Source organism: Hyperoodon ampullatus, assembly GCF_949752795.1.
Source record: "Hyperoodon ampullatus genome assembly, chromosome: 7".
In the NCBI taxonomy this organism is placed as follows: Eukaryota; Metazoa; Chordata; class Mammalia; order Artiodactyla; family Ziphiidae; genus Hyperoodon; species Hyperoodon ampullatus.
In genome coordinates, this window is record NC_136920.1 from 86358062 (window position 1) to 86385336 (window position 27275).

Sequence of the window (27275 nt, forward strand, 5' to 3'; positions counted from 1 at the left end):
TTGTATATAGGTACCACATCTTCTTTATCCATTCATCTGATTCAATATCCTGTGATAAACCATAATGGAAAAGAATATGAAAAAGAATGTATATATATGTATAACTGAGTTACTTTGCTATACAGCAGAAATTACCACAACACTGTAAATCAACTATACTTCAATTAAAAAATAGATTAAGAAAAAAAGAAGGGCTAAATATACTCCCCAGAAGAAAGAATACACCCAATCCTTTTTTGAAAGATTTATTTTTAATTAAAAAATAAAAGTTATCTTAACATATCTGCATTGCAGCTTCAGGGATGGAAACTTAATGAAGCAAGAAAAACAAGGTTCATCAGTTCTTGGGTCACCTGACCACCTTCCAATGGATACAAAGGCACACGTGTCTTCAAACAAACTTTATTCTATTAACTCAGAACTCCCTTCCCCCAACTCTTATTTGCCCACCCTCACCAACCCCCCCTGCCAAAAAACAACAACAACAACAACAACCAAAAACATTAAATTCTCTTTTAAAACTACAGAAATAAGTGCTGAGTCAGCAAGGAACCTGGGCATGCTGCCCCCTCCTCCATCCCACTCTGCTTTGATGGCTGGCTGTCCAGAGGCTGGCTGGAGCATCCTCTACCACACTGGGGGGCTTGGACCCGGACAGCCCCACGGCATCACCCCAGCTGGGGTAGGCAGTTCCAAGGCACTGTGTCCCTTAGTCAAGGGCATCCGTGGCTAAAGCAGCCTTTCAGGAAGAGCACGCCGAAGCCAGCAAGTCTTTCTCAAAGTCTCGAGGTGAGACCTGTGGGCAGGAGGGAGGGAGGGAGCAGCGGTGGTCTTCTCCCCCCAAGTTACCGGCTATCGGAAGCTATCCTCTCCCTGGTCTCCCTGCATTCTCTCTTTCCCTTCTTCCCAGTCTCTCCCTTCCCGCTCCCCCAAAGAGTTTTATTTTAGCTTGATGGCGGGGGTTCCAAAGAAGCTACTGGCAACTCCTGGGGCTGGCCTAGGGGCTCAGCCACCTCTGCGGGGACACCGTGCACTTTTGGTTCCTGCGTGTCACAGAGCCCCTCCTGGCCCTGGGAGGGCTCCCAGCACTCCTTGCTCTGGGCCTGGCTGTTCAACTTCTCTTCAGCTTCAATCTCTTCTGATGTGGGGATGGAGTTCTTCTTGGGACGACCTTTGGGTTTTGTGGGCGCTTCCTGTCCACCTTTAAGAACCTACGTGGGAGAAAAACAGTCATCAAAGGTAAGGAATAACTCCTTCCCTCCACTTTCCCACTCCCAAGGCCTCTAAACCATTCCTTCCCAGCAGTGAAGCTGCAAGTTATGGCAAAAAGTATTCTCCACGGGTCACCTGCGGTCTACAAAGACAGCTTCATTCATGAAAGACTCAACGCACTTTTAGTCAATATCACTTCTATTGGTATTAAATACAATGATCATAAGCACATGAAAAAATCCAACTTCAACAACGGGGAAGGAAATGAAAGTTAAAATATGAATGTGATAACAAGTTGACAAGTTATAAGGAAAAGACAATATTTGTAGCAAACAGGAAAATAAACATACATACGCTAGTGTAAAAGTGTAACTGGTACAGCTTTTTCAAAAGACAATTTGAGATTGCAAATCAAAAGTCTGAAAATGTTCATACCCTTTGACACAGAAATTCCATTTCTAACAATTTAGCCTAAGGAAGTCATCAAAGATTGGGACAGTGATTGATATGCAAAAATGTTCATCACAAAATTGGTTATAATAGCAAAAATCGGTTCTAACAACAAAAAACCATACCCTAAGGCTTCCACCATATGATTGAATACATAATTATAGTATATGGCAAAGAGAGAACACTTGAAAACCATTACAGCCATTATATAGGAGAATGTATAACAACATGGGAAATATTATTAATATATTTTTGTGAAAAATGGGTTCTAAACCAGTGTAATTTAATTTGGTGGCTAGACAACTACACACCACCCTGTTTGTAGTCTCAGGATCATGGATAATTAAAAATTTTTTCATTCTGTTTTTTTCTGTACTTTCTACTTTTTCAACAATGATCATGTATGAGTATTTCTGAAATCAGAAAAAAAAAGACGTCATGAAACATGGTTTTGTAGTGTTCAAAGAGGCAGTAGCGCACAGAAGAGAGTGTTCCAGCTTTGAAAGTGGAATAACTAGATTAAATTCTAACTGTGCTCCTTGTCCACTTTCTCTCTGGGAGAGTCCTTTTAAGACTCTGAGCCTCAGTCTCCTAATCTGTAAAATGGGGATAAGCATACTTTCCTGCACAGGGCGATGGTGAGGCGAACCAACAGGTAATGTAGGGTAAGGGCCAGAAGTGTTCCTGAGTGTTCCAGAATCTGCCTCCCACCCTCCTTGCCTGCGTGACTCCACTGAGACAGTGCCTGCCCTGGGAACCTGACCGGACCTCCCAAGTCTACGTTAAATGCCCTATGAGCATCCTATCAGAGCACTTTTCAGATACGCCTGTCACTGCATGTTTACTTGCCTGTCCCTCCCACCCAGTCCCTGCACACGGCAGGCGTTCAATGACTGTCATCGAATGAACTAACCTTTCTCAACAGGCCTTTCCATAGAATTGAAGAAAGATATGAAGTAAGCAAAATAATGAGAACCCAATGGCCTTCACTGATTGCAAATGACTTGCACATTTATTATCCCAATTCGTGACTTACATAAGAGTTCCATGAGGTAGGCAGGGATAATTTTAAAAATATTTTTATTACTTTGGGTTATAACAGGCACTCCTTCTTCCACTGGCTCTGAACTCTGGCTGGTGTAGCTATTGACCTGGGCAGCTCGTGAGAAGGGCTTCAGGAGGACCTGGATTAGCACAGATAATCAGGACTGGGATATATTTTCGCTACTTACACACCTTTTGTAATCTTAGCTTCCTCATTTGAACAGAAGCTCTTTGAAGGTAAATCCTGCATCTATTCCTTGCTTTGTGCTCCAAGCATCTTAACTTCCAACTAACTTTCTATGCAGTTGTTAAATATTTACTGACTATATCTCTTTCCTCTAAGAGCAGCAGAAGAACTCCGGGTGCTGAATTGTAAGAATGAATGTAGTAACTTGATAAACCATAAGTTCTTTTTTTAAAAAAAGCTTTATTGAGATATAATTCACATACCACACATTTTATTCATTTATAGTGCACAACTTAGTGATTTTTTGTATAGTCACAGAATTGTGCAGCTCTCATCAGAATCCAATTTTAGAACATTTTCATCACCCCCAGAAAGAAAGCCCATACCCATTAGCAGCCACTCCCCATTTCTCCCCTGCCCCCCAACCCTAGGCAACCATGAATCTGCTTTCTGTTTTTACAGATTTGCCTGTCCTGGACATTTCATATGAAGGGAAACATACAACGTGTCATCCTGTGTGACTGGCTTCTTTGACTTGTTTCCAAGGTTCATCCATGTTGTGGCATGTGTCCGTATTTCATTCCTTTTTTTGGCCAAATAATATCCATTGTATGGATATACCACAATCTGCTTATCCATTCATCAGTTGATGGCCACTTGGATTGCTTCTACCTTTTGAATACTGTGAGTAATGCTGCTGTGAACGCGCGTGTACAGATACCTGTCTCTGTTCCTGCTTTCACTTCTTTTGAGTATATGACCAGAAGTGGAATTGCTGGGTCAAATGGTAACTCCGTGTTTAACCTTTGGAGGAATTTCCAGGCTGTTTTCCAAAGCAGCTGCCCCTTGTTCCATTCCAATCAGCAATATATGAGGGTTCCAGTTCTCCTCATCCTCGCCAACACTTGTTTTTATGTCTTTTTGATTCTAGCCATCCTACTGGGTGTGACGTTGTACTGCGTTTTAAATTTGTACATCACCGACAACTAATGAAGGTGAGCATTTCTTTCATGTGCTTATGGGCCAGTTGTATATCCTCCTTGGAGACCTATCTATTCAAATCCTTTGCCCATTTAAAAATGTGGTTGTCTTTTTTTATTACTGAGTTATGTGTTCTCTATATACTTTGGATGTAAGTCCCTTATCAGATAGAAGATTTGCAAAGATGCTCTCCCGTTTTGTGTTCCTTTTTCACTTTCTTGATGATGTCCTTTACAGCACAAAAGTTTTTAATTTTGATGAAGTACAATTTTGTTGTTGTTATTGTTGCTTGTGCTTTTGGTGTCATGTCTAAGAAGGTTTTGCCTAACCCAAGGTCATAAACATTTACTCAAAGAGTAAACATTTTCTTCTAAGAGTTTTACAGTTTATTGTTTACATTTAGGTTTATGATTCATTTTGAGTTAACTTTTGTATATGGTGTGAGGAAAATCATAAGTTCTCAATAAAAGCCTCTTTTAGCTGGGCATCTGCTCAGCCACTGTACTTTCAACCCAAACAGCTAACACAGAGATGTGAAGGGGACCTCTAACAAGATATAGACGCTGACAGAATCAATCTCTGGGCAGAAGACGTCCCTACATTCCTTTTCATGTAAGTCAGTATCTGATTTTGATTTCAGTCTGAGCACACAGGCTGTTGAAAGCGCCCAGATGTACCGAGAAGAAGTTGACATGTTGAAAGCAGCCCCACTGTGTATGAAGGAGGTTATACACAACTGAGTTGCTCCGTGTAGTAATCAAGTTATAAAAGGGCAGGTCTAAGGAAGCCGCCTAATTGGCAAAAGAAAGTCCAGCCCAGGGCTTCCCTGGTGGCGCAGTGGTTGAGAGTCCGCCTGCCGATGCAGGGGACATGGGTTCGTGCCCCGGTCCGGGAGGATCCCACATGCCACGGAGCGGCTAGGCCCGTGAGCCATGGCCGCTGGGCCCGCGCGTCCGGAGCCTGTGCTCCGCAGCGGGAGAGGCCACAACAGTGAGAGGCCCATGTACCGCAAAAAAAAAAAAAAAAAAAAAAGAAAGTCCAGCGCAGCAATTAGAGAACACCACTTACACAGCTTGGCTAGACCCCACCTGGCTGTTTTCCTACAGCAGGAAAAAAAAATCAAAACCATCAGACCATTTTCTAAATGGAATAGAACATTCCAGCACAAGCAATAATTAGGAGATAACTACCCTCTTGGCTGCTTTCCACACTTGACCTCTGGCCCCTGCCTTCAAGCATACCTGCAACACGCAGTGATCTCACAACCACCCCACACCAGCAGCTACACACTCGCGTGCACCCTGCGGCCCTTCTCCCAGGACCCCTCCTCCCCAGGCATCCCCAGAGCCCATTTAGTCCCCTTGGTCCAGAGAGGCCAGGCAACCCCTTGCTGGTGAGGTCACACACCTCTGGGAAAAACACCTAGCACACCATCGACTTTTATTAGCCAGGCCCGCTGGCAGCCTCCTTCAAACTCTAAAACTAGATTCTTCCATGTCCTCCTGCTGAGGATGTCAGGACGAGGCCTCTCTGTCCTTCCGGATGGGCACAGGTGGCTGGGGGACAGGCACGTTGATTGGAGAGCCTGGATGTCAGAGAGGAACCTTCTACCTCTCCCATTTTTCAGGCAGGAAACTGAGCAGACAGAGTGGTTTGTCATGGTGGAAAAGCAACCTAAGGCAGAGCTGGGATATGAACACAAAACCCTGATCATTTGAATCTAACACTTTTTTTTTTTTTAATTTTTTGGCCGTGCCACACGACATGTGGGATCTTAGTTCCCCGACCAGGGATTGAACCCATACCCCCTGCAGTGGACGCACAGAGTCCTAACCACTGGACCGCCACAGACGTCCCCTGAACCTAACACACTTATCAGTATTTCATTGCATGTATGTAATGTGCAAGGAATATGTACAATGTGAAGCTGATATTTCTTATTATTATTTACTTTTTGGCTGCATTGGGTCTTAGTTGCAGCACGCGGCATCTTCGTTGAGGCATGCGGGATAGTTCATTGTGGTGCGCGGGCTTCTCTCTAGTCATGGCATGCAGGTTTTCTCTTCTCTAGTTGTGGCGCACAGGCTCCAGGGCACGTGGGCTCTGTAGTTTGCAGCAAGCGGACTCGAGCTGAGGTGCACGAGCTCAGTAGTTGTGGTGCAAGGGCTTAGTTGCCCTGCGGCATGTGGGATTTTAGTTCCCTGACCAGGGATCAAACCCATGTCCCCTGCGTTGTAAGGCGCATTCTTTACCACTGGACCACCAGGGAAGTCCCTGCAGCTGATATTTCTGACTCCAATATTTACCTGCACTTACCCGATCTCCCAGCAGATCCTAGGCCATGGACTCATTAACCCAGTGCTTTTTTTTGCCCCTTTTTCTCTATCTTTATCTGCAGCTCTATGGAACAGTAAGAGCCATGTAACTGACAATATTTCCCCAAAGCTGGGAAGTTTGCAGTCTCCAGTAGGGATCTCTCCCCAGCAAACTGTTTAGCAGATTTTCCGCCTGTAGATGGGATGTTCCACTCAATTCAAGCCTGAATGCTAAGGTGCTGACAGGGGAAGGCTGGCGGGCGGGGAATGAGGACGCACAAACGCCCAGGACTGTCTTAACCAGAGTCCCAGCAGCCTACAGAATTCATTTTCGGGTTATCTCTCCTGGCCTCCAAAAGTTTACATTTTCTGGAGGCAGGAATTCTGTGGATAGGTAAATAATTCTAAAAAAGTAAGAAGAACAAGAATAACAGCTAACATTTCTTGGCTGTATCCTGTGGGGTAGGCACTGTTCCGAATCCTACAAGGATTGGCTCAGTTACCTCATCCGCATCCCTATAAGGTGGAGGTTAGGCATTTAATGATGAAGAAACAGGCACGCAGAGGTTAAGTCACCTGCCCACGATAACATGGGTAGCAACTGGTAGCAGCTTCCCGGAGCTGTTGGCTAGCTGGAGACTTTCGGTGAGAAAGATGACGATGCACGTGGTATGTGGCCCACCCGGTTCCGTGACTAGGAAAGGAAGGTGCTGCCCATCTGGACCCTCTCACGGAACAAAACTGTACTTTGGAGCTGAAAAATACCACTGAATGATGAGGTACTTCCGGTCCGCTGCAGAGCCCCGTGGACCCTACTGGAACCAAAGCCAAGCAGAAACGGGATGGAGGGTGAGCATCCCACCTAATGTGCAAGATCACATTTTCCTAACCTGCTACAGGTCACACATGTTGACTGGTAAAAACTAGTCAGAGATGCTATCTTGGTTCTGGCAGCGCTGTCCTTGGCAGAGTGCAAATAACTCTGAGAAGCAAGTGCTAATCTTTTTCCAGTTCCGATGAGGTTTCTTGCCTTGAGACATCTTTCTTACTCAATTATCCTTTTCTTCCCCAGTCCTGGGCAGAGACAGCCTTGTAAGAGTTTTACCAGGAGAAACTATGAAGCAATCAGGATCCCAACAATGCCCTGCTGTCCTGGAGGAGTAAGGATGTGACCCACACCCAAGCCACTTCGCTCTCATCTTCACTCCAGCCGTTCTGAGGTCCTTCCTGCGCCCCATGTACTCCTGTGACACCCTTCCCACTTTCACCTGGCACGTGTCTATTCATCTGCTAAACCCCATTTAGATGGCACCTCTTCTGGGCAAGCCCTCCCTTCTCTACTGACTCTGAACCTTGTCAATGCTTCCACTGTCGCCCTGATCACACTGAATAATGAGCAGCTTACAGGTCTGTCTCCCCCATGTGACTGAGTATCTTCTTTGAATTTTACTTTTTAATGGATGGGTTGGTGTCTTATGGCCGCATCTCCATTGCCTGGTGGAAGTAAGTGCTCATGAGATGAAATGAGATGGAGTCTTGTTTCCCAGAGGGGCCTGAATCCGGTTGGCCTGTGGAATGCTCTCTGAGGTTAAATGTGCGAAGTTTCTTCCATTTTGCTTCATACGACATTGATAACCATCGACACCTGGCCCACGGCCGCGCCAGCAGCGTGGCGGCTGGTGGAAAACAGGTGACGTCAGAGGCAGAGGCAAACGTGTCCCCCACGGGCACCGGGCGACGCTGGCACAGATCGCAGGCTGTCAGTTTGTTCACCATCTGACGCATGAAAAGATCGCTGATAACCAACTTAAACAATGCCTCTGCCACTCAGGAGACGTTGATTTCGATGATAATGATGGACGGGGAAGGAGGTGGGTGGTGGAACTTGCACAGAAAGCAGTGAAGAGACTTGCCCAAAACCAGCCAGGGAGGGGCATGCCTGGGAACACGGCCCAGTGTTTCCAGCTCCCAAATCTGGTTCCTTTAGAGATCAATCCCCCAAAAGGTTTCATGGGTGTCTTAGCATTCTACAAGTTGGGGAGCAACAATATATTTAATTGAATTTTATCTATCCTTCAATTTCACCTTCTCCTTGCAACCTGTCCCAATACCTCTCCTCTGGACTCTTCTGGGGTTCTAAATCTATAAATAAGCAACCAGCACTTAATTACAGTGTGCTCCTTTGCTGCTTCCTGGACCTTGCTTCTTCAACTGGATCATAAATTCCACGAAGACAGGGCTCTATTTTGTTCCATGACTTCCTATAGTGCCTGGGACGAGGCGTGGTTCACAAGAGACACTGAATACGTATCTGTTGATGCATGCAATATATGTGTGTTTGTACATGTGTCTGGCATTGCCGCCTCACTGGGAGAGCATTCATGGGCCAGGCCGCCTCCATCTGAAAATCCTTCCACCTCGGGGGTAGGTCTTTCTCTTTGTTAGCAGGCAATAGCAAGAACTAAAGTTTTCAGAAAAAAAAATGTTGGACAGAAACAAAATTGAGAAAACCCAAGATCTATTACCTATTATCAAAAAATACTGATTAACTTTTTTTTTTTCTGAAAACTAGGTGGTAGGGGGACCTTAGTTATTTGGTAATTGTGAAAAAAATTCATATTCCAGCTCTTGAGACACCAGGAAACATGGCTTGTGAGCAGATGGCTTAGCAAATTAGAACGTCATGCAGGCAGGCCTGAGCTCCTGAGAGGAGAAGGGGGCCAGTGGGATCCAGTGAGGATGTGCAGAGGCCTGGGTCAGAGGCCGCGGTGCATATGGTCTCTAAAGGATCGGAGCAAGGCTTCTTCCCATCCTCATCCCAACCCTCCTCTTTTCTCTGGGCTTTGACCTTGACCCTTGGGGTTTACAAAACTGGAAGTGAAACCCAACAACTTTGGATTTAACTGTGCTTTTTCAAAAAAAGAGGGGTGGTAAACCATTAATGAATAGAGTTCCTCAAAATGTAGAGATGATTATTCTTTTTGTAAAGAGAATAAGTTCATTTAAAAACCAAATATGGAACAGCCCATCAGCTAAGCACAAGAGCAGTATTAGGGAAACCAGAGTCACTATACCATGTGTATCAGAGGAACCTGGGTGCTGGTTAACACCCCCTGTCCTGGGAACAGGACAGGGAAGCAGAATCCTGGGAGGGGCCTCGAGTTCTGCATTTGTACCTGCCACCCAGGTTACTCTGACCCCGCCCACTAGAGCTGAGAATCACTGCATTAGGGGGACACACAGCTACAAGAGCAGATGTGCCCTGTATATCCTCTAAACAAAGAGGACTGGCTTCTATTCTTAGCTATTGGTGGGAGGGGGAAGGAAGTTCTTTGAAAAGTCTAGCAGGTGGGGTTAAAACCCGCAACTGAGAAGCTTGGGGGCTTTCTTTTTATTTTATTTCTAATGAAACTGTGAAAAAGAATATCCTTCTGGTCAGGAAATCCAGGTCAGAAAGAATGGCTTATCCTATTAATTCAAACAGCCTCCCTCCTAGCCAGCACCTCAAAAGGCCTTCCAACCTCTGGAGCTCAAACCACCAAATGGTCCTTCCTGCCCTCTTACCAGACCTGTAAGAAGAAGTTTTCGTGTCATGATGGGCCCATGGTAAGACCTACTCTCTTTCTTACCATTTTCTTCCATTTCATCCTGCGGTTCTGGTACCAAGTCTTCACCTGCAGTTGAGTGAGTCCCAGAGACTGGGCCAAGTCCAACCTACAAGGCACGAGAGACGGAGGAAGGATGAAGAAGAGGGGAAAGGGCAGCAAAGGTGGGGTCCTGTTGGCTACCTCTAGGCACTGCTACCAACACGTGGACCTCCCCATTAAACCAATTCCTCCCCAAAGAGCTTTGCTTTCCTTCCAAGAATCCTACGGAGGAAACTCTGGGACGCTAAGAAACAGATGCCCAAGCCCAAGGACGGTCTATCTACATTGGAATTGAAAAGAATTTCTGAGCCTTCACTGCAAAGTCCTCTTCCTGACCCGATAGGCTCTTTACTCTGATCCTGTACAAAAGGAAGGCTCTGCTCCAAAATCCAAACTGGGGAGAAAAGGTAAAGCCGTATTTTCCTTACCAGAATCCCGCTCATCACTCAGCCCCGGCTCAAGCCCCGGCTCCCGGGGGTGAGCCTGCTGCTGCCCCTCCCACCAAGCAGGCTGCCTCCTCTACCCAGGTTCCCCATCACCCAGGTGGCTCTGAGTTCTCGCTGGTCTCTGATTGCTTCACATGAGTTATTTCTGCCTCCCTAACTGAACTGCAAGAGTTGACTTCCTAACTCAACTGCTGCTTTTACAGTCGCGAAAGTGCCGACCGCACTCTGAATCCAGAACAAGGGCTCACAAATACCTTTCGATGGATTGACTCATCCACCATCGCTGCCCTCAACTGTTATGATGCCAGCTTCCAAAATAAACATTACACCCGTAGCGCCTTCTGCTTCCCATTTCACGGCGGAGTGTGGTCCTGCATTTCTCAGTAGCCTCCTGCAAAGCCCTGAATGTCAAAGCCGTTCCTGGGGAAGTATGCAGTTGGAGCTAATTCTAACAACACGGCACCTGTTTCCAGAGCACCACCACGTCCCAGGCTGTGTGCAGGGCCCCTGACATGTACCATCTCGTTTATTCTTTTTTTTTTTTTAACATCTTTATGGAGTATAATTGCTTTACAATGGTGTGTTAGTTTCTGCTTTATAACAAAGTGAATCAGCTATACATATACATATATCCCATATCTCCTCCCTCTTGTGTCTCCAGCTATACATATACATATATCCCATATCTCCTCCCTCTTGTGTCTCCCTCCCTCCCACCCTCCCTATCCCACCCCTCTAGGTGGACACAAAGCACCGAGCTGATCTCCCTATGCTATCCGGCTGCTTCCCACTGGCTATCTATTTTACATTTGGTAGTGTATATATGTCCATGCCACTCTCTCACTTCGTCCCAGCTTACCCTTCCCCCTCCCCGCATCCTCAAGTCCATTCTCTACGTCTGCATCTTTATTCCTTTCGTTTATTCTTTTCACATCTATTCCTTACTGCTGTGAAGTAGGTATGATTATTCCCGTCTTACAGATGAGAGATCTGAGGCTCAGAGAGACTAGAATCTCTCAGCGACCACGGCAAGTCCTGTCCACCACCTGTTTTTTGTAAATAAAGTTTTACTGGAACACAGACACATTCATTCGTTTACATATTGTCTGTGGCTGCTTTCGTGCTACAACCTCAGAGCTGAGCAGTTGTGACACAGACCGCATGGCCCACAAAGCCTAAAATACCTACTCTCTGCCCCTGCACGGAAAAACTGTGCTGACCCCTGCTAGGTGGTCCTAGAGAAAGAAGTGGAGGTAGGGTTCAAGCCTGCTGACGTCTGTGTGCCTCCCCCTGTACAGGGGCTCCCTCCACTCATCGGCCTTTTGTACAAGATAGGTCTGTCGGAGGGAGGCTCTCGCTCAGGCCTTCGGGGACGCTGCACCCCAAGGAGCCGCAGACAACCTGAGCAGAGCATGTGAAACGGGAAAGGGAACCAGGCTGAGGCTGTCCACCTCAGTCCCTGAGACTGTTGGAAGTGTTGACCTGTGTTTACTGATGACAACCCCAGGTCCACCTGAGCACCCACTGGAAGGCCCACCTCTGGCTGGAAGGAGCCCACACGAGCTGCCCCCCCCCCCGCCGAGGTCCCAACCCTGGTCCCTGGAGCAGCGTGGACTTGTCACGCAGCACCCCTGACACAGCTTGAGCAGGGACCACCACTTCAGGAGGCCCCGGGGTATCTGAGGGTTGAGCTGTGCATGTAACGTCCACCATCTCACAGCAGCCTGCACAGCCGCCAGCCTGGGCTGTGGGGAATCTCGGGTGCGAGTCCTCAGCTGCAACTTTCTCTAAGCTGAGGAGTAACGAGCGGCATCGCACCATCAGGGAGACCAGCGGGTACAGGAGTGAAGGTTCCAGGTGCAGCGGCCCAGCCGCCCTGCTGTGACCAGAGAGCCCAATTTCAATCTCCGATAATAAAAACTGTTCCTTCCAGGAACTTCAGCTCCTGGCTTCAGTCAGCATTCACACAAATCTGCTTGTCCCAGTAAAAGGGCTACTGGAAGGTGACAGTTTTATTGAAAGTGATGAACAGACTGAAGCTAGTAAATTCCCAGTGCCAGCAGCCCTTACTCTCCCCACTAACGAAGCCTTGCTTCCCAAGTAGCTGTTCATTAAAGCATCAAGAGCCCAGGGGGCCATCCCACAGGTCTCCCAGGTCTCCCCCACCCCCAGACAGGTTCTCCCCAGGCTCCCCCTGTGCCTTCCCGGCCGGTTCACCTGAGGCCATCAGGTGCATTAGTGAATGGGAAGGTTCAAGTTCACAGCTCTGCCACCGCATTAGCAAACGAGGTGAGCTCACTTGGGAAAAATGCGCCCCTGACTCACTCTGGCTCCAGAAGCACGCTTCACTGTCATCAGCCTTCTCTCATTACCTGCCACCCTTACAAATTCTCACTACCCTGCATATTCGCTTAGAAGGGGTCACCCAGGAAACTGGAGAAACAAACAAAGGGGAAAGAGGGAGTGCACTGTGGGAGGAGGGCGTGCTCATGGCCCCGGTCACGTATGAGGTGAGGAACAGCTGGCAGGGCGGCTCGGCCTGCAGCCTCCACGCCCACCAGAGGGTACTCCTCCCCCAGCAAGTGGATGAAGCCCGCATAGCTCACCTGAGAGGTGCCTGGGCAGGTATCAGGAAGCCCCAGGAGGTTTATTTAGAACAAGCGTTTCTGCGAAAAAAATTTGCTGACTTCCAAAATAGGCCTAAAACGTCACCCGAGCACGGTGATTCATAAATCGGGGTGCCCACCCTTCCTGGGTGACAAGTACATGAGGCTCTCCATTACACACTGGGGGCATCAGAGGAGCCATTCGATACCTAGAGATCCCATTTATTAATCCCCAGTTCACAGACCTGTCTCCACCGTCTGCCCGAAGGTGCCCCAAACTGCTCACGTCCGAAACAGAACACACTCCCCTCCAAACCCACTCTGTCCTCAGTCTTCCAGCTTCAGATTATGCTTGTCCCCCTTGCCTGGTGGCCCATCCAGGAACCACAGAATTCTCAGCTCTCTTCCTCATGCCAACATCTGTCTGTTCCAGCTTCAGAACTGTTCTCCGATCTAGTCTCTCCTCTCTGTTCCCACCTTAATTCAGGTCTTCAGTGACCCTCCCTGGATTCTGTCTACCTGCTTTCCCTGCTCCGTCTCTTCCCTAACAGTCGCCTGTGGTGCCACCAATGTGAGGATTTGAAAAGTAAATCTGGCCACGTCGCTTCCAGCTCCACATGGCTGCTGATGCACGGCCTACACAACAAAGTCCCTAATCTTTGGCCAGACGTACAGGGTCCTTCCCGCTTCTGCAGCCTCATCTCCCACTGCTCCCCACTCCACACCTGAAGCTGGAGATGCCCGACCACCTGCAGGGCCCTCAGCACGCCCAGCGAGCCCATCTGTGCCATTTATGTGTCGCTCCCTCTGTGGAGGGCTCTCTCCCTCCTGGGATGAAAGCTCTTCTGAAGAGGTTGCCTCCTCTGAGAAGGCTTCCCAGCCCCCGCCAACATACTCAGCAACACCTCTGTGCTCCTGCAGCCCGCGGGAACGCGCCGGCACCTGCACCCGGCGTCGTGATGTCATTGCCACAGCCTCGTCCTTCCCCGTGACCTCCTCTAGAGCAGGTCTCTTGTCTGCTACTTTCTGGACCCATAATCCCTGCCACAATGCCTGGCACACAGCTGGTGGGTGCTCAACTAACTGAATCGGTAAACAAGTTCCCTTCCAGTCTGCTCTGCCACCGCATTAGCAAACGAGGTGAGCTCACTTGGGAAAAATGCGCCCCTGACTCACTCTGGCTCCAGAAACTTACCCTTCCCCTCCTCTCTCACTTAAATTTTGGTCAAACAGCTAATAAAACAGCTTAAGAGATGCATTTGAGTTTCCTTCCCTTCTCTTTAATAGGAGTAGCGTCAAACCTGATATGGACAAGGCAGGGAGCAAAAGAAGCGAAAAAGTACCTTCAAAATCCTCCCAATAAATAGGATCACACATTAGGTCAGCCATTCCAGAGTGAGTATGAAAGACAAGGTAAGACACACACCTTTACAGCGTACTTTTTTGTTAAGATGCTAAATGAAAGAAAGCGGGGAGGTATTGAAGCCTATGAGTAAAGCAGGGGTCACAGCTGCCCTCATTGGGATCTCAAAAGGGTTTAAAGAAGGGGCCCTCATCCAGGTCCTCTTAGGTCTCAGCCAAATGGTTCTGACTTGCTATCTGTCAAATCCAGCAAGACATGTGACAGCTCCACAGTCCCGTCAATCCAGCGCGTCCAGGCAGGAGCCGGGCCGACCCACTGAGCCAGTTGGGGGTTGGAGGCTGGGGAGGAGCCTGAGGAGATCACGGACCCCAGTTGTGGGTCCAGTCCCACTGCGTCTGAGCCTAAGTGCAAGTGGCTTTAAACACCAAACCTGTTTCCCAACTGAGAGCCTGAATAAGCACTGGCTAAGCTTTACTTTGCTGGTTGTACTGGAGAAGTTAATATACAGGGATATAGTGAGCAGTATAAATTCAGCAGCAGGCAGGGGCCCGGGCTGAGATGAATTCACGTGGGCTGGCTTCTGTTAAACCCAGGCTGAGACTGCATGAGCCGAGGGATGGACAGATTCCTGCCATACTGTCCTGCACACACTCTAGAACAGTCCTGTGGCTCTCCGTCCCATGCCGAGAACCAAAGGAGTCCCCCTTCTCAAGGGCCTTCCCGGCAGACAGTCCCCTCCCCGTGTCCTCACCTGTCTGGGGTGGACAAGTACTTCTGCTTCTGGAACTTCTTCTCCAGGCCCATGAGCTGCAGCTCGGTGAAGATGGTGCGGCTCCGGCGGGGCTTCTTCTGCCGGGGCGTGGGCTGCTCCGTCTCCGACTCGCTGCTGCCGTGGTTCTCGCCCACAGCCTCGGCAGAGGTGGCCTCGGCAGCCGGGTGGCGGGACAGAGCCTGGGCGATTCCCAGGGTGGCGGGGACCAGGTGGGGGATGACTGTGGGCTGTCGGGTGATCACCGAGAGGAGAGGATATGCCCGAAGGGAAGCGGGGCCTGGAAGACAAGCAGGGAGGCAGGTCGCACAGGAGCAGTGGGGGAAGGGGGCCAGAGGCCCTCAGAGGACCCCAGGCCGAGACCCATCTGTCTGGCAGGGCCTTCTGTTCACAAGGAGGTATAAATGGGGGAAGGCTGGGTGGGCAGGGCACACGCAGATTTGCTCAGCCTGGTCTGGTTTGAAGTGAATCTTTCCCCATCTCTCCCGTTTGAACCCCTAAATTCTGGTTTCAGAGATACGGGTCAATGGCACTGAGTGGATGGAAAGCAGTATTCAGATAAAGCTAGAAACACATACTTAAGGAAGCGAAACAGATCTGTAATATACAATGCACCTGAGAAGCACCTCCGGTCTTTATAAAAATACATGGTTGTAACTATAAATTCTTCCTGAGAAGTCTACATACCTTGAATCGTAACATTTTTCAGAGCTGGAAGGATGCTTAAGAGTTATTTAATTCAACTCCATTTCAGAGACAAGAAAACAACCCCAGAAAGCCTGAGGGACTTAATGGTGTCACAGAGCTAGGAACAAGCAGACTCAGGAGTCAAACCAGGTTCTGGCTTGAGGTCCAGGGCTGTTACCACATCATGAATCACACGGATGCACCATTTAGAAGAGGGGGCCAAAAAGATTTTAATTCACGTGAAAATTCAGATCCATTACACTGGCTGCCTCTGGCACTGTGTTAAGGAGGATTCTCAGGCTGGGTCAGAGCCTGGCTGAGGAATTCGAGCTGAGGTTGATTAGCAATGTCTGTCACGGGTGTGCAGGGGTAGGGGGTGTGGTGGCCTCCACCCTAGTTTTGTGCCTCTTCTGCTTTAGGAATTTCAAGGCAAGAGGACTTTTCTGTCCAAGAATCTGTTCTGTCTTTTGTCGACTGAAAAAAATTGCACAGCCTAAAAGTTGAGAATTATGTTTTATATTTTTGCAGCAAAGACCAGGTGGTCAGAACATCAAAAGATTAATTCTGTTAATTAAACAGAACCATGGATAGACCTAGAGACTGTCATACAGCGTGAAGTAAGTCAGAAAGAGTAAAACAAATATTGTATAATATCACTTATATGTGGAATCTAGAAAAATGGTAGAGATGAACTTATTTACAAAGCAGAAATAGAGACACAGATGTAGAGAACAAACGTATGGATACCGAGGTGGGGAGGGGGGTGGTGGGATGAATTGGGAGATTGGGATTGACATATATACACCACTTTGTATAAAATAGATAACTAATGAGAACCTACTGTACAGCACAGGGAACTCTACTCAATGCTCAGTGGTGACCTAAATGGGAAGGAAATCCAAAAAAGAGGGGATATATTTATACATATAGCTGATTCACTTTGCTGTACAGCAGAAACTAACACAACTCTGTAAAGCAACTATACTCCAATAAAAATGAAAAAAGAAAAAGAAAACCAGATATCTCAAGTCAATGAATTTAGTGCTTTTCTATGTATGGGAAGAAAGAGTCTGGGCTCACTGAAATCATTCCTTTGATGTGCACCTCAGCTCTCTGGGGCCAGTGTCCTGCTCCTTCCCATCCTGAGACCCCTCAGGGGGCACCGCTGGGGGCGGCTGCAGTGGCTGAGGGCTTGGCAGCGGGCAGCCGGGCAGCCCGTTTGTCTCCACCCTGAGTTCCCTCAAGGCTCACCATCGGGGTGGAGATAGACAGTGGCTGATGGTTGATGGCTGCAACATCCTTTGTTTGCTGATACTTTAAAATTCAAGTGAAAAAGCTCTTCCTGGGGCTTCCCTGGTGGCACAGTGGTTGAGAGTCTGCCTGCCGATGCAGGGGGACATGGGTTCGTGCCCCAGTCTGGGAGGATCCCACATGCCGCAGAGCGGCTGGGCCTGCGCGTCCAGAGCCTGTGCTCCGCAACGGGAGAGGCCACAACAGTGAGGGGCCCACGTACAGCAAAAAAAAAAAAAAAAAAAAAAAAAGCTCTTCCTTTTCCATAGTTCCATAGTACTGGGTTTAAAATGTCACCATCATTACCTATGGAAATCATTTTATCCCTCTGGGCCTCAGTTTTGTCATTTGTACAAATGAGTAAAAGTAGGTAACTTCGAAGAATTTTTCAAACTCTAATATACCAATGTCACAAAAGCACATCATCCCAAGCCCATCTTGATATCTGATGAAAACAGAGAAGATTCTGTGGCTGCCCTTTGGGACTCAGCCCAGACCTGACAACTCACTACAAGGGCAAGGTGAGCGTCGGAGCCAAACATCACTCACACTTGTCCTGGGTTAAAACCAACCAAGGTCACAGAAGCACCCAGGTGCTACGTGCAAGCTCTCTCTCCTCTGGGTTGGCATTTCTCTTCTTACTCATTTCCATGCTTCTGTTTTGGACCCCAGTCATAGTTATTAAAAGAGATAACTTCTCTTGTTCTTTGACTACATGTCTAGTAAGGCCCAGTATAAACCACAAAGCTGTTAAACAATAAATCACGACTTCCATTGACTCTCCAGCCAAGGCTAACACTTGAGGGGTTTTGTCGTGGATTCTTTTAATTAAAAAAAAGTGATATTTTATAATGAGAAAATCAGGATACCTGGGACAGTAGTTTTGGATCTTCATACATTATGAAATGCTACTTCTCCAAAAGAGTATCTAGGTCTTCCCTGGTGGCGCAGTGGTTGGGAATCCGCCTGCCAATGCAGGGGACACAGGTTCAAGCCCTGGTCCAGGAAGATCCCACATGCCGCGGAGCAGGTAAGCCCATGCGCCACAACTACTGAGCCTGCGCTCTAGAGCGTGCAAACCACAACTACTGAGCCTGCTTGCACAACTAATGAAGCCCACATGCCTAGATCCCATGCTCCGCAACAAGAGAAGCCACTGCAATGAGAAACCTGTGCACCGCAACAAAGAGTAGCCCCTGCTCACCACAACTAGAGAAAGCCCGCGCACAGCAACGAAGACCCAATGCAGCCAAAAATAATAAATAAATTAATTAATTAATTTAAAAAAGAATAAAGTTATGAGGCTTCCCTGGTGGTGCAGTGGTTGAGAGTCCGCCTGCTGATGCAGGAGACACGGGTTCGTGCCCCGGTCCTGGAGGATCCCACATGCCACGGAGCAGCTAGGCCCGTGAGCCATGGCCACTGAGCCTGCGCGTCCGGAGCCTGTGCTCCGCAACGGGAGAGGCCACAACAGTGAGAGGCCCGTGTACCGCCAAAAAAATAAAAAATAAAAAAAATAAAGTTATAATATATTTTAAAAAGTATCTAAAAGCTTCTTATACTGCTATTTTGTTTTCATTACCAAAGTAGCACAATTTCTTATAAAAGAATTTTAAAACAATTCAGAAATATATAAAACAGAAGTCTCCCCTCCCAGTTTTCAACCCCAAATCTTAGAGGTAAACTTCCATAATCATTCCTGTGTATATACAGACATATATATGTTCCAAATCTAGTAATAATGTATTCTAATCTACTGAAACACATAGTTACAAAGTGTTTATTTTGTAAAATATAAACATGTCACTTTATTTTTTCTAAATGGAGAGCCAACAACCCCTAAACCCTTTATGGACTAGCCCATGACTAAAAATGCCAGCCTTAAGATACATTAAGTTCCCAAAGAAATGAAGGCAAACAAAATTTTCTTGGCTATCGTCATTAATTAATTTTTCCAGTTGAATTTTAGAATCAACTTGTTAGTCTCTTAAAAAGCAGATTTTTTTGAGGCCACCATGAGTCTGCAACTCTGGGGAGAGTGAAGGCTACTTTGAGAGGATTTCTGAAAAACATTTTAGGGGTGTACTGGGTAAAATCCTTGAATATATTCCTTTAAGTAAAACTAAAGATCTTCCTGTTCAAGGCTTCTGTAATCAGATTTCTGTTGTCTTTGAGTATAATTCTATAGATACTGGGCCATATGGGGCCCTAGAAATAGCCAGGTTATGTCATGAATGCATGTGTCTGTTTCTGGACTCTATTCTACTGAACTAATATATGTCCTATGATAGGACCATTCCACTTTTATTATTGTAGGGTTTAGGGAGTTCTATTATCTGGCAGAACAAATTTCCCCTTTTTATTTTTTTACAAAATTTTCTTGGCTATCGTCATTAATTAATTTTTCCAGTTGAATTTTAGAATCAACTTGTTAGTCTCTTAAAAAGCAAATCCCACTGAAAATTTATTAGACTTCCGTTGACCTTATAGATTACTACAAGGAAAGATGATTCTTTTGATGATCCTGTTCTCTGGTAGGTTGAAAGAAATTGCTGGTAATTAAAAATGGCTTTTGGAGATTTATGCCATTTGGTTCCATAAAGCTTAAATCCAATGAAAACCTTCATTAAAAAACAAAAACAAAACAAAAAACTTCAGAAGAATGGTAGTGATTTAAGGCAACATTCTAATCACCAAAGTCTGCAGTTTCAGGAATCTTGACCCAATGTTCTGATGCAGATTCAGTGACAAAATTGCACCTCTCCCCAGTGGCAGAGAGCACCTTCTGATGTTGGAGATGCACCCACAAGGCCACTGTGATGCTGATAAATATTTGGAGGATTCAGGGGGACCATCATTGTAGTAAATAAATACAATTGCAGTGAAGCACTGTGTTGAGGTTTTAGTATTTGACATGTGTCCCTAAGGAAGGAACAAGCGTGGCTGGACCAGGACACAGGGTGGGTAATGTGTGTGCAGCAAAGCACTGCGTCTCCTGAGAGGCAAACCAATGGGACCAGAAAAGTGAGACCAAACATATTCTCGCCAGCTGCTCTATGTCTTTCCTTGTTTTAAAATATGACCCGATATCCAACAAAATAGGATCGGCCCAGAGCTTTCATTTCACAAAGCACTTACACACCCCCATCTGATATTCTCACAAAAGCACTGTGAGATAATCCAGCCATCTATTTATATTTTGGCTAAAAATCAAATTTAGATTTTAAAAATAGGGGGGAAATGATAAATTAGCTCATACATTGTGGGGTGGGGGACTTGGGTTACTGAGAAGGCAAATAATGTATAACACTATGTATTAAGTATGTCTTTCTCTTTTCCTGAGAATTATCAGTATGTGAAAATGTTGACTAAAGACAGCTGTCCCGCCACCCTGGATCATTTACATACACTTGTGAAATTCAAGCACATTATCTGCTACTGAGATGGAGTCATGACTGTCATAAACCAAAGACTTTGTTTAAACATTTTTAGTTGACAAAAGGAGTGTAAACATGACCACAGTGAATGCATTTTCTAATAGCTGCTTTCCTTCAACCCATCCCCCTAACCAGTGTTTGGCTGTGGGATGGATATCACATAACTGTGTGTATCGTATACCTAGAAATAGCTGCCTGCCAAATGTTTGGCCGTTTTGAGAATCTGTTTTTGGATTAGAAAACCTGAGCACATTCGTGGTAGGCTGATGCCCAGGGACATCCCAGGGAGCCCGTGGAGATGCAGACCATTTGGGAGGCTAAACAGAATTTTCTGTCACGTGGATTCTGCAAACTGAGTGTAGATCACGCATACGAACGCACTTGGGCCAAGCATGGGCACAGTCCAGGGTGGCAGATGCCACGCACATCTCCCCAACGTAAGTCCTCCTTCCCCGCGGAGGCCAGTCCCCCCAGTTACAGCTGGACGTGAACCCCAGAGCAGAGTCCCCAAAGCAGTGTTGGCTTCCACACCCCTCCTGGGGGCTCCTCTTCCATTGCTCCAACATGCCAGTCCCCAGAATGGCTCTCCACGCCCACTATTCCAGTTGACACAAGCGAGGTCCAAATGTCTGAGTGGATAAGGATCTCTAAGCTGCCTGCTTGACTGATTCATGTCCCGGGAATGTGTGACCTGTATACCCACAGAAAGCTTCCAAGGGACAAGCAACACACACAAAGCCACAGGTAGAGATGGTATTCCTGATGGTTAACCGGAAAGAAAGACTCAGTGGAACAACTGGGTAGCTCTGGCTGAGTTTCCTGGGAAAAATCATAAAACCATCCACACCGAATTATTCCCATTGGCTCACATCCCTGCAGATTGGCTGGTAATTTGGGGCAGTGGAAAGAACAGGACCTCACTGACTTGTGGAGTGAACTTGGGCAGGTTATCAAAACTTTCTTAGTTTCAATTTCCTCTTCTGTAAATTAGGGCTAATAATGGTTCCCCCTTGTATCTTACTGGGAAGATTAAATGCATTAAGGTATGTGAAGTGCCTGGTGGGCATTTCATTACTGTTAGTTCCCTTTCCTTTCCTCTTTTCACTTTAGTGGTTTGATGCTCTGTGAATGAGCCAAAAGAAAACAGACGGATTTTCTTATCAAGAAAGCAGACCTACTTGTGAACCTACTATGTGAACTATGCATATGCATCTTACCCTCTGTGCACTCGTATGCAAAGCAAGATGAAGCAGCACTAGAACCTGCTAGCTTCTCTTTGCCAAAGGAGGGTCTTCAAATGCCCTGACAGCAACAAGGGAGCTAAAGGATACCGGTGGGAGGGCTAACCAGGCCAGACATCCCCCTAAAATCATCAAGACTCCAGAAATAACTCTTGTGGTTTTGCAGACCTGTATAAACAATTCACAGCCCTTCCCAAGATTAGTCGTAGGCAAAGAAGGATGAAGTTAGTGGGACACAAGACTGTACCCAAAGTCAATTTCTAAACACTGCAGAGAAAACAGAGATGGGGTGGTTAAAATTGACTTGCCTGGTCATATGCTGAAGGTGGACTAAGGAAAGGCTGAGCTGAGGGTAAGCAGCAACCAGACATGAAAGTTCAGTGCTTGTTTGTCTATATGCATCATCTGTAAGAATGTCAAGGAAGGGAGGAAATATAACGAGGCTGAGTGGCCTTTTAACTTTGTGATACACTAAGTTTCTAGCCCAGTAAGAGTTAATGGAATACGTGCCCCCTTTACAGGTTATGGCTTTGTATGACTAAAGAAAAGAGAAAATGTTTTAAGAGGCCAACTCAAAGGCTGACAAAACATTTTAGCCATTAATTACCTCATTAAAAAAGAGCGGGTGGGGCTTCCCTGGTGGCGCAGTGGTTGAGAGTACGCCTGCCAATGCAGGGGACATGGGTTCGTGCCCCGGTCTGGGAAGATCCCACATGTCGCGGAGCGGCTGGGCCCATGAGCCATGGCCGCTGAGCCTGCGCGTCCGGAGCCTGTGCTCCGCAACGGGAGAGGCCACAGCAGTGAGAGGCCCGCGTACCACAAAAAAAAAAAAAAAAAAAAAAAAAAAAATAGCGGGTGGGCATGTTGATGAGTTAAGTGTAAATGAATTAGAAACATGTGAAATAAACTTATTCCAAAATCCACACGCGACTGCCATAATGTAGACTCTGGAATAAGCATCTAGTTAAATTAAAAACAGAAGAAGGTTCACAAAGGTTGATGAATAAAGGGATGAAAACATTTCTGGAGATTTGGAAAAATGAAGATTTGGGAAATAAAGAGGAGACCAGAGCAATGACAGTAGGCTTGACTGCGTCACGCCATCTTTTCAGAGTCTTGATTTTGCAAAGAGACAAACTCGGTCTTAACCACATTCAACCTGCAATGTCATCAAAATTATAGACAGCCTCAAAAACGCTGGGCTGCACTGGGAGCTATGTGAAATCGATTAAGCTAGCCTGGCAGATAGGCTTATGGTCCTTCCCATGCTGCCTGAAATGCCCTACCGCCCAAACGTCACCATCCACCCTCTAGCCATCACCACTCCACATCTCCCTCCGCCAAAGAACACACTGGAAATGGCATTGTCTTTCTCCTCCTGGCCATTCTGTTGTCTCCATACACCCACACCTGCTTTCAGCCATACCTCATAACCACTCACGGACAGAAAGCTTCCAGAACAGCTGTTGTTTAGTACAGAGACCGAATTAATCACTCCCATCTTCATGCACCCCCAGCTTTTTGTTTGTGTCCTTATTCACCCTTACTTAATTCAAACCTTGGAGCAAGAGTTAATGTGTTTACCCATTTATTTCTCACTAGACTGCAAACTTCTTTAGGACAGAATTAAAAAGTGCATCTTCCTAGTGAAAACTCCATGCCTGACTTGAACTGATTTTACCTGGAATCAGAAGACTGGGGCTGGAGATGTGGTTCTGACACCTTTGACAACTTTGGGCTCCGTGGCCTTGGTTAAACCATACTTCCAAACCTCTGCTTTCTCTTCTAAAAAATGACACTAATAATACTTCTCCCAAGCTTGTTGAAGGATCACATTGGATAATGAGTATAAAAAATTTTTAAACAATGAAGAACTATACCCAAAAAGGCAGTAATTTTTTCCAGCAGTCAAAAAGCACTAACTTTCCAAATTTTAGAGATGTTTCTATTCACTAAGAAATCATGCTCCTGCTTCCTGTGCTAACGTAAACCATCCCTTTGTCTCGTCCCTTATCCTTCATAATTTCTAGTTAAGGTCCTATTGTCACAGGGACAGAGGCTACACAAAGCTGACCAGGAGAAATCTTCTAGTTCACTGTCACCACATCATCTGTGAACTCTACCAAGTAGCTACTCAGCTCTGTGCTAACTGCTAGAGATGGGAAGAGAAGCGACTCCTCATCTCTGTCCTCAGAAGCTAGTTATTGCACTGGAGACAAGAGACATTACAATAAAAGGTAAATAAGAAAACAAAGAAGTTTTTGTGTGGCAAATGCTGAGTGGCAGAAGACCTACAGGAATTCAGGATGGATTGCTGCACTCCAGAGAGTACAGTGCCTGGTTGTGAAAAGAGGAGCCGCGGTTTTTCGGGGAAAGGAAGAACCCACAGGACCTGGAGAAACACTAGATTGTGATGGGAGAGGAGGGCAGACACATAGAAGGTGCCAGAGGACTCAACACTCCAGCAGTGTAAGCTGGGACGAAGTGAGAGAGTAGCATGGACATATATACACTACCAAATGTAAAACCGATAGCTAGTGGGAAGCAGCCGCATGGCACAGGGAGATCAGCTCGGTGCTTTGTGACCACCTAAAGTGATGGGATAGGGAGGGTGGGAGGGAGGGAGACGCAAGAGGGAGGAAGATGCGGGGATATATGTACGTGTATAACTGATTCACTTTGTTATAAAGCAGAAACTAACATACCATTGTAAAGCAATTATACTCCAATAAATACGTTTAAAAAAAAAAAAAAAGACTTCAGCGGTAAGTGCTGGGATCGGAGCACCTCTTCCTCTGCCCAGTGACAATGTTTGGGTAGAAAAGATAAGGCTCGCAGAGGCTTATTTAGTTTGCAGTAAAATCAGATACTGAAGTGATGAGTCCTGGCAGGCCTGGGCGGTCACAAACTAGGGTTCCCCGAAGGACTCTGAGATGGCTCTGTGGATTTTACACAAAACAAGAGTTGAAGGGTTGAAAGTAGAATTTGTCTCCCAAGAAGAAAAACTTAAGACCAACAGAGGATGAAAGACTGGGTCTTGGGGTACATCTTCATCAATGGAGCTGGAAAAGGAAATAAGACCAATAAACCAGGCAGACATAGTAGCCTAAGAAGCAAGTAGCAGAAGTAAGAGCACAGGGTCAATGAAAATGGCCAGAGAATTTCAAGAAGGATACACTTTCAACACAGTTACTCACTAGGAAATCTCTTGATGTAAGTTTTGAAAATGTCCCCCCTTCTCTGATACTCCCAGACCTATCTTCATGGTATAGGAATCTCCACAAGGCAGGCTGGGAAAATGTGTGTTGTGCCAGGGCCCTGGGCGGTTTCGAGGAAAAGCCACAGGAGATTATTTTCTGCAAGTGGCCCTGTGGGTCCCAGGCAAGCTCTTGATTACCCGGGAGGAGAAGCATCCACCAAACTCAGAACATCTTATGCCAAAATGTAATTTTCTAAATTCAATTTAATTTCCCTTGTCTCTCTATGCATCCTAATCCCGGCTTAAATATATTCTCTGTAGCTTGCCTTTGGTTGCAAAGAATTAGAAACAAAGTGGGATAAAAGAGAGTAAAATTCAATTAAGTTTAACAAATTATGGAACACTTAGTGTAGATACTATGCCAGGAACTGGGGATAAAAGAGTACACAAGGCAGACCAGGTCCTTGCCCAGCGCAGCTGATGGACAGCAGGCAGTTAAGGAAGAAGTACTTCAGCAAGAGGATTTAACCAAGTACAGGTGGTGAGGATCCACCTGAAAGAGTGTCATTTAAACTGAAGGATGATGTTAGCTGAGATTCTAATCAGAGAATAAAAAGAAACAGGTAAAAGTCTACAAATTTGCCAAATACTAACTGTGAAAAGAAATTTGTTTTTTATAAATTTATTTATTTATCTATCTACCTATCTTGGTTGCACTGGATCTTCATTGCTGTGCGTGGGCTTTCTCTAGTTGCAGCGAGCAGGGGAGGCTCTTCGTTGCGGTGCGCAGGCTTCTCTTTGCGGTGGCTTCTCTTGTTACGGAGCACGGGCTCTAGGCATGCGGGCTTCAGTAGTTGTGGCACATGGGCTCAGTAGTTGTGGTTCGTGGGCTCTAGAGCGCAGGCTCAGTAGCTGTGGCACACGGGCTTAGTTGCTCCGCAGCGTGTGGGATCCTCCCGAACCAGGGCTCGAACCTGTGTCCCCTCCATTGGCAGGCGGATTCTGAACCACTGTGCCAGCAGGAAATTCCCTAAAAGAAATTTTTTTAAGCAAAACAAAAAACATAGGATGAAAAGGCATTTGGGCCTTACTGAAGAATATCTACAGAACTTCTGATGTCGAAATTGGCTCTGCTGAGTGTGGACAAGTGGGAAAATTCTCTGCTGGAACGTGAAGGCAGAACAGTAAACTGGAGGCCTCTCAAACAAACCAGTGTCTGGTAAGGCCCCCAAGTACTGTCAATGACCAGAATATCTCCCTCTGCTGTGATGACCAGCATAATGCAGGCAGTTTCCATCAGGATGCCTCCATGTCATACAGACAGTCATGTGATTTTGATGGTTAAATCTCTTCTTCCTGGTACCCCACTATTTTCTTTTTTTTAAAATTATTTATTTAGTTAGTTTTGGCTGCATTGGGTCTTCGTTGCTGTGCGCAGGCTTTCTCTAGTTGTGGCGACTGGGGGCTACTCTTCGTTGTGGTGCGTGGACTTCTCATTGCAGTGGCTTCTCTTGTTGTGGAGCAGAGGCTCTAGGCACGCAGGCTTCAGTAGTTGTGGTGTGTGGGCTCAGTAGTTGTAGCTCGCGGGCTCTAGAGCTCAGGCTCAGTAGTTGTGGTGCACGGGTTTAGTTGCTCCGTGGCATGTGGGATCTTCCCGGACCAGGGCTCAAACCCGTGTCCCCTGCATTGGCAGGTGGATTCTTAACCACTGCGCCACCAGGGAAGTCCCCCCATTATTTTCTGATAAAAGTGTGCCCTTAAAACTTAAGCAGATAGCTCAGCCCAGGGACACAGAACTATGTTGCAAAATGGACTCAAACTCTGGAGGAATCTACTTACTGAAGATAGGAGGATGGAGCACTGTATCTGGGGGAAGGCTCTTGTTGGAGAGAATGAAAGAATTCCTCTCCTTTCTCTTGTACTCAAGGCGTTAGGACTGAATGGCAACAAGTGTACCTCCAAACAGTAGCGGGAAAATTATACAACAGACATCAATATTTATTTGTTTGAGTCTTGCTCTTGTAGGTCATAAGGAGTAGTAGTAGGAATAACAGTGATAAGATTCTGCAACACAGTGAATGTGAAGCAGGTGGACCATGGCACCCAACTGGCCAACCAGGACCAAAGACAGTTGCTCCCTGCAGCAAGATGCCCCCTGCACTGAGCCACGTCCTGTCTATTTAAGATCCAACTCTACCCTCAACAACGCCATTCAGCTTGCTTTAGCTTCAGTCCACAATGAGGTCTCTCTTTCTCTGAATTTTCCTCATCCGTAGATGGGGGAAGTTGGCTGGGTTTTAAGGTCCCTTTTGGTACCAAGATGCAATGACTTTATCAGCAATATCACACTCAGACACCTTACATTTCTCAACTCGACTGTAAAGTCTTTGTCTTATACTTC

General features: G+C 46.5%; 1 protein-coding gene across 1 annotated transcript in view; it reads right to left on the minus strand.

Moving 5' to 3' along the window:
- Positions 1 to 476: 476 nt before the first annotated feature.
- Positions 477 to 27275, minus strand: part of BARX2 (BARX homeobox 2) — a gene marked incomplete at its 5' end in the record, with an annotated part of 71452 nt that continues 44653 nt past the window's right edge. Inside the window, 3 exons of the mRNA XM_079709564.1 lie at positions 477 to 1211; positions 9819 to 9903; positions 15003 to 15300. Coding sequence (XP_079565690.1) covers positions 945 to 1211; positions 9819 to 9903; positions 15003 to 15300 — 650 coding nt within the window. The 3' untranslated portion in view covers positions 477 to 944. The remainder of the gene's footprint in view (positions 1212 to 9818; positions 9904 to 15002; positions 15301 to 27275) is intronic.